General features: G+C 39.9%; 1 protein-coding gene across 5 annotated transcripts in view; it reads left to right on the top strand.

The window, feature by feature from the left end:
- cep135 (centrosomal protein 135) overlaps positions 1 to 13881 on the top strand; it is a 134199-nt gene that overhangs the window by 38317 nt on the left and 82001 nt on the right. For 4 of the 5 annotated variants that reach the window (XM_063043103.1, XM_063043104.1, XM_063043102.1 and 1 more), the window contains exons 7-9: positions 467 to 595; positions 2362 to 2577; positions 12843 to 12908. In XM_063043103.1, the coding sequence (XP_062899173.1) occupies positions 467 to 595; positions 2362 to 2577; positions 12843 to 12908 (411 nt within the window). The remainder of the gene's footprint in view (positions 1 to 466; positions 596 to 2361; positions 2578 to 12842; positions 12909 to 13881) is intronic. The other variant, XM_063043105.1, reaches the window with a different exon arrangement.

Below are 13881 nucleotides of genomic sequence, written 5' to 3'. Positions count from 1 at the left end.
AGTTTGCGTTGGGTCTCGCCAATATATAGAAGGCCACATCGGGAGCACCGGATGCAATATATCACCCCAGTGGACTCACAGGTGACCTTACCACCATTCAGGGCCCCAGACAGTCCTTCCAGTTGAGGCGACACTTTGCCAATCACCTGTCCAGCTCTTGGCTCCATCCCTCCCCCTCCTGTCTTCTCCTATCATTTTGGATCTCCCCCTCCCCCTCCCCCTCCCACTTTCAAATCTCTTACTAACTCTTCCTTCAGTTAGTCCTGACGAAGGGTCTCGGCCTGAAACGTCGACTGTACCTCTTCCTAGAGATGCTGCCTGGCCTGCTGCGTTCACCAGCAACTTTGATGTGTGTTGCTTGAATTTCCAGCATCTGCAGAATTCCTGTTGTTTGAGCTCTTGTTCATCTCTATTTTAAATTTTGCAAAGAGTAATTTATATCCTAATGTATCGAATTATTTTATAGGTTGAAGCAAGAGATGAGGAAATAGAGCGCCTGAACCGAACACTGGAAGGTGGTCGGCCTCATGATGTCATCTCCCTTGAAGCTAAAAGTAAAAGTAATGAACGTCTTATAGCACACTTAAACTTACAGGTACGAATTAAAATCTTTAGTTTGATAAGTTTAAGGAAAATGTAGTCAGCTTCTAAGTTTTAAAACTCTTTACTTATTAAAGTATTCATATCTTCCTCATGATTGTAAATATCTTGATTTCATGTTTTATGTGACAAGAAAGTATTATTTCCTGCTTTGATAAATTTGCAATATTGGTGTTTTTTTTTAATTGCATTAGGATATATCTGAAGGCTAGTTAAACACAGCATGATGGATTACCCGATTGTTAAAGACTTGATTTTAATACTGCCTGACAGAAATGGGCAAGCAACTGGTCAAAATATACTTTTATATTTATATCTCATTGGCCTACATTTTAGCTATACAATTTGGATTGCAAACAAGTGTAGTACTTAATAAGTTTGTAGATATCTTAAAGTATTTGCATTTAGTGCTAGTTCTTTGCATGGCAAGAATGTCCACGTGCATAAAGGACTTCCCTGCCATGTATTTGAGGAAATGTTCAGCAGTAAGTGTTCATCAGACTAGAAAAGAAAGTTTTAAAATTATATTAAATGTTAGGGACTCTAACACAGCTAACATCCTCTACCTCACATTGCTTGCAGGAAGGGGGTGAGAAATTAGTGGCTGTAAGAAGGCCAAGAGGTATCTGAAATTTATATGTGTTGAGAGGCAAGGTAAATGGCTGGAATGGGCATGACAAGATAATAAATGTTAACCTGATGAAATTTGCTGATCACTGAAGAACTATCTAATCATTAGGATATGCACTTTGGCAGTACAGTGGTGCAGCTAGTAGGGCCCACCCAGTTCAATGCCTCACACAGTTTCTGTCTGAAGTTTGCACAATCTTCTGTGATTATGTTGATTTCTTTCAGGTGCCCAAGTCTTCTCCCACAATTCAAAGACATAGTTATTTGACCACTGTAGAAACACCTCTTGTGTATTGTTGAGTGAAAGAGAATAAATAACAGAACTAATGTGGGATTGGTATAAATGGGTAATTGATGATTGACATGGACTCAGTGGGCCAAAGGGAATTTGACTGTGCCGTATGACTATATGCAAAGAAAACTATTTGTCTGTGGTCTGATGAGAACCAAAAAGGTAGTATGTTTGAAATGAAAAAGATTGAAGGAGATGGTAATATGGAGGTAATCACTGAGAGTGGTGGAAATGATTAGGATGTTGTCATTTGCTGATAAGAGGCGAAGAGCTATGCATCAGACTGATCTCTGCCCAGAACGTCAACTGTACACTCTTTTCCGTAGGTGCTGCCTGGCTTGAGTTCCTCCAGCATTTTGAGTTGCTCACGGTTGTTTGTTCTGCTCTGATGTCAAGGACTTTCTACATCAGATCCATTTTCTGGAGTGCTTTTGGTGTCAGAGTCTCTATTGGGTATCTCTGTGGGCCAACCTCACAATGACCTTGGTAATGTTTCTGCTGCTTTAACTTCTTGCAGAGAGCCAACAAAGCTTGAGGGGACCACCTCTTTCTCACTACAGACTATTCATGCCTTGTAACTCACTATGTGTAGATCACATTTCTACACTAATCTCTGTCCCATAGTATTTTAGTATTTAAGTCAAGTGACTGTGTCTTCATTTTCACTTTTTGTTCTCAAGCACTGCGAGACTGTTTATCTGAGAAAAGAGATACAAGAATAGGATTCTGCTGAGGGGAGATGGAAAGATTTATAAAAAGAATGGACTTCTGTTAATTCAAACACACATTGATATAGAGAGTATCCTTGAGATTAATTTATTTTCAAATGATAATTGCAGGTTGAATACCTTCAGAGAACTAACTGTGATTTGGAGAAGCAGATGAAAGAACTTCTGGAGAAAAAAAGTGAGGCAGCAAATGAGGTTGTAAACCTGAGCACTAAAAATGAGCACTTATGTAATGAATTGAATGAGATTGACCATTTGGCACAACAGTTGCAACGGGATAAAGAAATTGCCCTAGAAATTGCTGATAAAGAAATTCAAGAAGCAAAGGTACTAACATACGTATATACTGTGTATATTAGATTGTTGTCTCTACTCAAAATCAAGCTCTTAATATTTTGTGCATCCATTAATGCACTTAAGCCTTAGGAAAATTTTGAATTACTTTCAAAATCTCAAAGCTATGTACTCAAATGTACTTTTTTCCCATTTAGGATTTGGTGGTGAATTCTGTTCATTATTTATAAAATCGAGTTTAGGATTATGAATTCGAGTCCATTTTCATTACTGCTCTTGAGGAAATGTTTTCTGACAATGCAAAGCAAAGGCTGTCTTTAGTAGAAATACATCAGTTATAGAAACATAGAAAACCTACAGCACAATACAGGCTCTTCGGCCCACAAAGCTGTGCCAAACATGTCCTGTCCTTAGAACTACCTAGGCTTACCCATAGCCCTCTATTTTTCTAAGCTCCATGTATCCACTCAGCAGTCTCTTAAAAGACTTTATCATTTCCGCTTCCACCACCGCAGCCCATTCCATGCACTCACCACTGTCTGCCACGTGTGACCTCTGCCACATACTCGCAGTCATCATCATCATAGCTTGTCACACCAGACAGCCAGCCACTCTAGTGTTGTTTGGTTGATGTTGAGCAGGTCAGTGTCAGCTAAATCAGGTGAGAGTGGGCAGTTGCGCAGAATGTGTTCAATGTTCTGCACCCTTTCGCCACTCTCTCAGTATAATCCTGTGATAAGAGCCTACTGGCATAGAACTTCGTACCCTCCTCTCTGTGCTCCATTCCGCTGAGGGTTTTAAATTCCATTCAGTAAGAGAATAATACTTAAGTTTAACTGCTGCCTTTACCCGAACCCATCGTGATGCAGTATGCTCAGGCGAAGCAAGCAGTGTTCTTAGGGCATTACTGATCACATGTTTGGATGATAGGCTCCCTAAAGCACCCATCTCTCGGTTAGCTAGGATCACGCTGTCAACAAAAAAGCCTTGCAGAGGGTGGTTAGGGGAGCAGAGAAGGTTGTTGGGGTTTCCCTGCCTTCTGTCCAAGACCTCTTTCAGAGTCGATGCCTCCAGAAGACACGGTACATCATTAAAGACCCCTCACACCCTCTCCATGAACTGTTTGTTCTTCTGCCATCAGACAAACGTTACAGGAGCATCAAAACTAAAACCACAAGGCTACTAAACAGCTTCCTCCCACAGGCAGTCAGACTGCTAAATAGCTGCTCTACCTGACTCTGCTTTGGACACTTTTAACTTGCACTGGACACTTATAACTTGATTTTAACTGACATGTGGCTGTTGTGTTTTACTATTTATTGTTATGTTTATTATTTAGTGTCGTGTTTGTTATGATATGATTGCACTGCTCCTGGGAAACGCTGTCTCATTCTGCCCCACAGAGCTGATGTATGGTTAGAATGACAAAGTTTTTTGAATCTTGAATCATTCTGGTACCCCTCTCATCCCATATCCTCTGTAAACACAGGGCAAAGTACTCCAAGATTTTTGTCTATACCTGTCCCCTACGATCACTAATTCTTTAGTAGAGAATTCTCTGAGTGGGACAGGCTACACCTGACATGTAGCAAGTAATGAAAGATGTACAAGTAACAGTTGTAGTGTGTGAATTTAATTTCCCCAATGTTGATTTGGACTCCTTTAGAGCCAGGAGCTTATGAACCACAGAACTTGTTGGGAGTATCCTGGGATGTTTCTTAACACAGAAGTGGGTAATTGAACCGGTAAAAGGGTTATAGAAGACATTGTGTTGGAAAATGAGCCTGGCCACTAAATAAGGGCAAGACTGCACCCGGTGGTAATATGGTCCATTGGGGTATAGCTAATGGCAATTGTGTTAGTCAGGAGCTGGGGAGAGGGGACTGGTCAGTCCACATTTAACATGTGAGTGATGTTGAAAGGTAATCAGGTCAGAATTCAGACAAAGCTATTTTTATGAGGAGGAGAGACAAGGATGGTAAAGTCTGGCAGACAGGCATGGTGACAGATGTTACAGATTCAGACCGAAAGCAAAAGGAAGCACAAGGATTGTTTCCCAAGTTATTCTGAAATATTTATTTCAAAAGCTTCTTAATCCCTTAGTTTTCAGTTTTTTTACAGGAATTTCTTTGCAGTTTAGCTATTATACAGCAAATGATTCAGTTCCTGATTGCCAAATGGCTTTCCACAATCTACAAAGAACAAGATGGGAAGTAAATGGAATACTCATGATTTGCATAAAGAAATGCATTTGCAAAAACACGACCATAAAACCGGCAGAGCATTGATTGGCATTTCATCCATCATCAGACATTTTGGTTATTGGTAGCAATAAAAAAGTGTGAATCATGGAAATAAACTTGATCATCTAGCCTTACAAATCAAGCCAGAAGTAAAGAATTTGGGCATTATTATTGGCTGAGTTAAATTTCAAATCACATATTAACCATATTACTAAGACAGCATGCTTTCATTTAAGGAGCATTGCAAGAGTTCGATTTCTTATAATATCTCAAGATGCTGAAAAATTGATACGCACTTTTGTTTTTAGCTGATTAGTCTTTTCAGCACTGCCTAAGAAAGATATAAATTGGCTGCAGCTTGTTCAAAGTGCAGCAGTAAGAACCTTAACCAAAAAAAGAAAATCTTGGGCACACTTCACCAGTTTTGGAATCATTACAATGGCTACCTGTGTCCTTTACCTTCAATTTTAAAATACACCTTATTGTATATAAGTCTCAGAATAATACAGTTCCTCCATATATTTTGGAGTGTCTGTTCCCTTATATCCCTAATCGTAATCTTAGATCCACGAATGCTTGTTTGCTTAATGTTCTTAGAACCAAGCACATAAGAATTGGTGATTTGCCCTTCTGCTGTTATGAACCAAAAATCTGGAATAATCTACTGACTGAGCTATGCCAGGCTAGTACATGGAATATTTCAAAACACTTTTCATTTCATTTTTAATTTGGCCTACTTATAGGATTACTTAACGCCTTTTGCTGTTGATTATATTTATAAAATTCGGTATATTCAATTACATTTTATTCGATCCAATGTTAGTCTTTACTTATGATTTTTAATTTTGTCTCATATTATTGATTTAATCAATAATCAAAATCTGTGTAAAGAACTTTGAGCCTGCATTTTAATGTATGAAAAGTGTTGTATAAAATTATTATCATTATTATCATGAAAATTCCCTGTGAGCAGGAATGTGCTTAAATGAATAAAGACATTGATTGGATTTGCCCTTTCACATTAAGGTGAATTCCAGTGGTGATGGAAGAAATGGTAACAGATGTTTGGATGAATTTGGAAATTGTTGGGATGAAGCTGACTGCAAGGGGTTTTGGAAAGAAGAGAAGGGATACAGGGCAGATACAAGTTATGGGTCTTGTGAACAACAGTTACGGGGAATTCCGCCCTAGTAGATAAAGAAATGCATATTAGAAGCAATTACTTGGAGAATGTATCTTTGGGGCAGATTTGATGAAGGCTTAAAGAAAATAATGGGGTAAAAGTGAAATGAAAATATTAGGTACGATATATGATTCAAGTTATAGTGAGACCATAAGATATAGGAGCAGAAGTAAGCCATTTGACCCATCAAGTCTGCTCTGCCATTCAGTCATGGGCTGATCTAATTCTTCCAGTCATCCCCACTCCCCTGCCTTCTCCCCATCCCCTCTGATGCCCTGGCTAATCAAGAACCTATCTATCTCTGCCTTAAATACACCCAATGATTTGGCTCCACAGCCGCTCATGGCAACAAATTCCACAGATTTACCACCCTCTGCCTAAAATAATTTCTTCGCATCCCTGTTCTAAATGGACGTCCTTCAATCCTGAAGTCGTGCCCTCTTGCCCTAGACTCCCCTACCATGGAAAAATAACTTTGCCATATCTAATCTGTTCAGGCCTTTTAACATTTGGAATATTTCAATGAGATCTCCCCTCATTCTCCTGAACTCCAGGGAATACAGCCCAAGAGCTGCCAGATGTTCCTCATACGGTAACCCTTTCATTCCTGCAATCATTCTTGTGAATCTTCTCTGAACCCTCTCCAATGTCAGTATGTCCTTTCTAAAATAAGGAGCCCACAACTGCACACAATAATCCAAGTGTGGTCTCACGAGTGCCTTGGCCCCAACATCACCTCTAGAAATGAAGGCCAACATTGCACTCGCCGCCTTCACCACCAACTCAACCTGGACATTAACTTTTGGGGTATCCTGCACAAGGACTGCCAAGTTCCTTTGCATTTCTGCATTTTGAATTCTCTCCCCATCTAAATAATAGTCTACCTGTTTATTTCTTCCACCAAAGTGTATGACCATACACTTCCCAAAGTTGTATTTCATTTGTATCATCGGCAAATTTATCCACAAGTCCATTAGTCCCATAGTCCAAATCATTGACATACATTGTAAAAAGCAGCTGTCACACCACCAACCCCTGTGGAACTCCACTGGTAACCAGCAGTGAGCCGGAATAGGATCCCTTTATTCACATTCTGTTTTCTGCCGATCAGCCGATGCTCCACCCGTGCTAGTAACTTCCCTGTAATTCCATGGGCTCTTATCTTGCTAAGCAGCCTCATGTGCGGCACAGCTGAGAGTTGATACTAGTTGAGAGGCGAATTCCAGAAATGGTGAAGTTGAGAAAGGGAAGACTTCAAATTGGGATCACATGTTGGTAACAGCTGCAGTACAAAAAATGTGCTGTCGTTTATCGATATTATAGACTGGGTGACATCACTTTGGCTGAAGAGATGAGCATTCAGTATATGGAAGCTGGAGGATAAAAGTTTAAGATGGTCACTTATTTTACAACTAATTTTATTGTTAGTTTTTTATTAAAGAAAACCTATTGATATTTTAATTGTGCACAGAGAAATTCATAGGGATTTCTTATTTACTATTTTCAGGAAGAAACCAAGAGGCAGTGTAGAGAAATAGAAGAACTTCAAGAAAAATTAGCTCAATTCAGGGCTGTAAGTCAGTTTCCTCTGTATTATAAGGTTTTTTTAAAAAAAGAAAGTAACCTTAAAATATATTTAAGGTTATTGTTCCAAAATTGTGTGTGCTACGAATAGTATACACAAAGCTAAAGTTGTCCTCCTTGGTTAGTGAGAAGTTATGAGATTATCTGGCTTGAAAAGTGTTTACAGGTGTTTTTCTACAAACTTGGGCACTAAACCAAATAAGGACATATTAAGGCTAATGACTAAAACTTTGTTAGATGTGGGAATGTTGGTTGTAGACAGGTCAAATTCTGCATGGAGGTCGGTGACCAGTGATGTACCTCAGGGATCTGTTCTGGGACCCTCACTCTTCGTGATTTTTATAAATGACCTGGATGAGGAAGTGGAGGGATGGGTTAGTAAGTTTGCTGATGACACAAAGGTTGGAGGTGTTATAGATAGTGTGACGGGCTGTCAGAGGTTACAGCGGAACATTGATAGGATGCAAAACTGGGCTGAGAAGTGACAGATGGCGTTCAACCCAGATAAGTATGAAGTGGTTCATTTTGGTAGGTCAAATATGGCAGAATATAGTATTAATATGGCAGAATATAGTATTAATGGTAAGACTCTTGGCAGTGTGGAGGATCAGAGGGATCTTGGGGTCCGAGTCCATAGGATGTTCAAAACAACTGTGCAGGTTGACTCTGTGGTTAAGAAGGCGTACGGTGTTCATTAATTGTGGAATTGAATTTAGGAGCCGAGAGGTAATGTTGCAGCTATATATGGCCCTGGTCAGATCCCACTTGGAGTACTGTTCTCAGTTCTGGTCGCCTCACTACAGAAAGGATGTGGAAACCATAGAAAGGGTGCAGAGGAGATTTACAAGGATGTTGCTTGGATTGCGGAGCATACCTTATGAAAGCAGGTGGAGTGAGCTCGGCCTTTTCTCCTTGGAGCGACAGAGGATGAGAGGTGATCTGATAGAGGTGTATAAGATAATGAGAGGCATTGATTGTGTCGATAGTCAGGCTTTTTCCCAGGGCTGAAATGGTTGCCACAAGAGGACACAGGTTTAAGATGCTCGGGAGTAGGTACAGAGGAGATGTCAGGGGTAAGTTTTTTACACAGAGAGTGATGAGTGCGTGGAATGGGCTGCTGGCAACGGTGTTGGAGACCTATACAATAGGGTCTTTTAAGAGACTTTTGGAGACTTTTGTAAGGCATGAAAATGCCCGACGCTGACCTCTCAGGCCTGAGTCGACGTCATCATCATTTGGATACGTACATGGAGCTTAAAAAAAATAGAGGGCTATGGGTAAGCCTAGTAATTTCTAAGGTAGGGATAGGTTCGGCACAACTTTGTGCGCCGAAGGGTTTGTATCATGCTGTAGGTTTTCTAAGTTTCTAAAATTTGGGTTGAGAAGTTTAGGGAGGGAATTCCAGTGCTTGAAACCTCAATAATAGAAGGTGTCATTGCTATTTAAATTCAATGTTTAAATTCAAGAGGATGGAATTGGAGGTGCACAGATTCCTAATGACGTTAGAGCTAGAGGAGCCCAAGAGTAAATAAAAATTGCACATTCGGGGAACAACCAGCAGGTCCAGCAGCATTTATGGAAACAGAACTGATTTTGCAGTCTGAAGATTTGTCAAAAGCTGGGAAAGAGACAAAAGTCACTGGCATTAAGTTGCAGAGAGGGTGGTGAAGGAATGAATAGGACAAAAGGAATCTATTTGATAAGGTGAGTTCTGGGTTGCTTTGGGGATATGCTGTGAGGTTATCTAATCATTGAGGTAATTGAAGCAATTAGAATGTGAACCAGGGAACATAAAGACCAAAATTAGAGTAATTCGAAAGTGAAAACACCAACAAACTTGTAAAGGTTGCAAAATGCAGAACTATAGGATACACAAGCAAGTTAGGCTATGCTGACAGGAGAGACCTCCTGTAATATTTGATTCACTATTCATATCTGTTCATGATTTACTTAGTGTATATTTACCATGTTATATTTACCTATATCCTACTGATGCCTATTTTGAGCTCTAGTAAGATTGTGTTCCTGACTTGTTTTCAGCATCTGTACATGTATGAAAGAATTAGAAAGGTGAAGTAAAAGTAATTGCTCTTGAAACCAGGAAACTGTTTTACAGTGTGTGACATCAAATTAAGCATTAATATTGAAGTCAGTGGAAATTGCTTGGAGTGACTGTTATCAAGGTGGTTCTGCTTCTTCACAGGTCCTAGTTTCTTAGTTGTTTCATTAAAGGCCTTCCCTTAATCATTGTCATGTCACTGGTGATGTTCACTGAAAATTGTACAGTTTCTGCAGACTTCATATAATGGCATCATGCATGATCTGAGGGCTGAGGACAAGAAATATTCATGCTACAAGTAAAAGGCAATAATTAACTTCAAATCAATATCTTGGGCCACCACTGGGCAGAAACTTTAAAATACACAAACACAATATAGTGGTTCCCAGAGCAGTTCAAATACCATGACTTACCCCTGACTCCTGAATCTTTACCCTCATACAGTGGCATGCAAAAGTTTGGACACCCCTGGTCAAAATTTCTGTTACTGTGAATAGTTAAGTGAGTAGAAGATGAACTGATCTCCAAAAGTCATGAAGTTAAAGATGAAACATTCTTATCAACATTTTAAGCAAGATTAGTGTATTATGCAAACACGAGGAAATCTGTGGATGCTGGAAATTCAAGCAACACACACAAAAAATACTGGTGAACGCAGCAGGCCAGGCAGCATCTATAGGAAGAGGCACAGTCGACGTTTCGGGCCAAGACCCTTCGTCAGGACTTCAGTTAGTCTCGGCCCGGAACATCAACTGTGCCTCTTCCTATAGATGCTGCCTGGCCTGCTGCGTTCACCAGCATTTTTTGTGATTAGTGTATTATTTTTGTTTTGTACAATTTTACAGTGGAAAAAAGGAAAGGAGCACCATGCGAAAGTTTGGGCACCCCAAGAGATTTGAGCTTGCAGATAACTTTTACCAAGGTCTCAGACCTTAATTAGCTTGTTAGGGCTATGGCTTGTTCACAGTCATTATTAGAAAAGGCCAAGTGATGCAAATTTCAAAGCTTTATAAATACCCCGACTCCTCAAACCTTGTCCCAACAATCAGCAGCCATGGGCTTCTCTAAGCAGCTGCCTAGCACTCTGAAAATTAAAATAAATGATGCCCACAAAGCAGCAGAAGGCTATAAGAAGATAGCAAAGTGTTTTTAGGTAGCCGTTCCCTCAGTTCGTAATGTAATTAAATAGCAGTTAACAGGAACAGTGGAGGTCAAGTTGAGGTCTGGAAGACCAAGAAAACTTTCAGAGACAACTGCTCATAGGATTGCTAGAAAGGCAAATCAAAACCCGCATTTGACTGCAAAAGACCTTCAGGAAGATTTAGCAGACTTTGGAGTGGTGGTGTACTGTTCTACTGTGCCGCAACACCTGCACAAATATGACCTTCATGGAAGAGTCGTCAGAATAAAACCTTTCCTGCATCCTCACCACAAAATTCAGCGTCAGAAGTTTGTAAAGGAACATCTGAACAAGCCTGATGCATTTTGGAAACAAGTCCTGTGGACTGATGAAGTTAAAATCAAACTTTTTGGCCGCAGTGAGAAAAGGTATGTTTGGAGGAAAAAGGGTGCAGAATTTCATGAAAAGAGCACCTCTCCAACTGGGTGGATGGATCATGCTTTGGGCTTGTGTTGCAGCCAGTGGCGCAGGGAACATTTCGCTGGTAGATGGAAGAATGAATACAATTAAATACCAGCAAATTCTGGAAGCAAACATCACACCGTCTGTTAAAAAAAGAAGCTGAAGATGAAAAGAGGATGGTTTCTATAACAGGATAATGATCCTAAACACACCTCAAAATCCACAATGGACTACCTCAAGAGGCGCAAGCTGAAGGTTTTGTCATGGCCCTCACAGTCCCCCGACCTAAACATCATCGAAAATCTGTGGATAGACCTCAAAAGAGCAGTGCATGCAACATGGCCCAAGAATCTCACAGAACTAGAAGCCTTTTGCAAGGAAGAATGGGCGAAAATCCCCCAAACAAGAATTAAAAGACTCTTAGCTGGCTACAGAAAGCATTTACAAGCTGTGATACTTGCCAAAGGGGGTGTTACTAAGTACTGACCATGCAGGGTGCCCAAACCTTTGCTTCAGGCCCTTTTCCTTTTTTGTTATTTTGAAACTAAAAGATGGAAATAAAAAAGTAATCTTGCTTAAAATATTAAAGAAATGTGTAATCTTTATGCCTTTTGGGAATCAGGTCATCTTTTACTTGCTTAGCTATTCACAGTAACTGAAATTTTGACCAGGCTTTTGCATGCCACTGTATATATGGGACAAGTTATGAGTTTAATGGATACTTGTTATTTTTCAATATATAATTATCCCCATCATATTTCATGAGTGAATTCTCCTGGTTCTTATCACTACTGAACCATTTATTAAAACTTCTGCTGCATCTTTGAGACATAAGAGATTGTAGACGTTAGAATCTGGAGTCAGGAAACAAACTGCCAGAGGAACTCAGCAGGTTAAACAGCATCTGTGAAAATAGAGGTATAGTCGACATTTCTGGTCAAGGTTTTTCATGACCATTGAGTGTAGACTAGAGATGGCAGTATAAAGAGAATGGGTGAAGCAAGAGCTGGCAAAAATAGGTGGAATCAGGTGAGCAGGAGGATGGTGGGTAGATGGATCGAGGTGGTGGGGAATGAGAGTAGAAACAGTGGTTGGAACATGAAAAAGGGCTGCAGATTCTGGAATTCCATAAGGATTAATCCAGATAAAGGAGGGATGATGAGCAGATGGAATCTGTGTGGGTGGGAACAGGATACTGAATGGGTTTAGTGTGTGGGTGTAGGGCAATGGAGCCAGATGGGGAACGCGAAAGAAACAAGGTATGGAGGAGTGGTTGAAAAGAAGAGAAGCTTGGTGGATAACTTATCAACCTCTCTATATCTCTATTTTCCTCTCCACCTCCCCTCCTTTTCCATCTACTCACCATTACCTTTTTCACCTGGTTCCACCTCTTGCCTCACCCTTTCCCTCTCATCTTAATACCGGCTGTCTACCCTCTACAATCTCATTCCTGATGCAGGTCTCAACTTGTAGCATTGACTGTCCTGAATCTGCAGATGCAACATGATGCATTGGGTTCCTCCAGCAGTTTGTTTTTTGCTGCATTTTCTCAATGCTTTCCCAACCAGGTTCCTGAACTCCATCTTTAGTAAGTAGTCTGATGGTCGAGAACCATTTATAAAAAGTGGTCTGCTTTTATATTTGCAGGATGAAATCAAGAAACAGCATCGAGAATTGGAAGGGTTTGAAGAAACAATTGCTAGACTGACCAGAGTAAGTCAGTTTTCCATTATAAGCCAATGCTGTTTTGAAGTCCTAAGATTTGGAGTTGTGGGAAGATCGTGTACCATGTATTTGTTAAGTAGATGTAGTTCTAGATAGCTGAATACTACATTTGAATGCTCAGAAAAGATTCTTTAAAGATGCTTCAGTATGGAATTGGCAAATAACTTATTTATGAAAAGAACATACTTTGAATACTTATTTGATTCTTAGTCTTCATAGATTCTAAGCATAGTGATAGTCATACTTTATTGATCCCGGAGGAAATTGGTTTTCGTTACAGTTGCACCATAAGTAATAAATAGTAATAGAACTATAAATAGTTAAATAGTAATATGTAAATTATGCCAGTAAATTATGAGATAAGTCCAGGACCAGCCTATCGGCTCAGGGTGTCTGACCCTCCAAGGCATAGAAGGCAAACTGTTCAGCCATGTTACTCATATTAGTTCTTTTTAAATAATGCCTGTGCTTAATTTCATGTTATTGTCTATAAACATTGATTTTTCTAACTTATTTTCCTGAAGTGACGTAACACATTCAGTGGGAACAATTCTGACCAAACTGAAAGTTGCTTTGGAAAGCATCCATCTATTTGTTATTATACTGACTATATTGCTGACAAATGTATAGTCTCTAATAAATAAAATTGATGATGTCAGAGCTAGGTCGCTGTATCAGAGGGATGTTAAGACAACGTACATCCTCTGCTTCACGGAATCCTGGTTAACCCCTTCCGTACCGAATGCAGCAATTCATATTGACGGGTTCACTATACACCGTAAAGATAGGATTGTCAAATCTCTCCAAAACAGAGTTCAAGGTGTATGCCTTATGATCAAATCCTCTTGGTGTACTAATGTGTCAGTGATGTCTCAATTCTGCTCACCAAACCTGGAATATCTCGCAGTAAAGTGTCGGCCATTTTACCTTCCATGGGAGATTTCAGCGATCATTTTGGTAG

Source organism: Mobula hypostoma, chromosome 3, assembly GCF_963921235.1.
Source record: "Mobula hypostoma chromosome 3, sMobHyp1.1, whole genome shotgun sequence".
Taxonomy (NCBI): domain Eukaryota; kingdom Metazoa; phylum Chordata; class Chondrichthyes; order Myliobatiformes; family Myliobatidae; genus Mobula; species Mobula hypostoma.
Note: the sequence above shows the minus strand (reverse complement) of the source record. Positions and strands in the feature narration are given on the sequence as shown.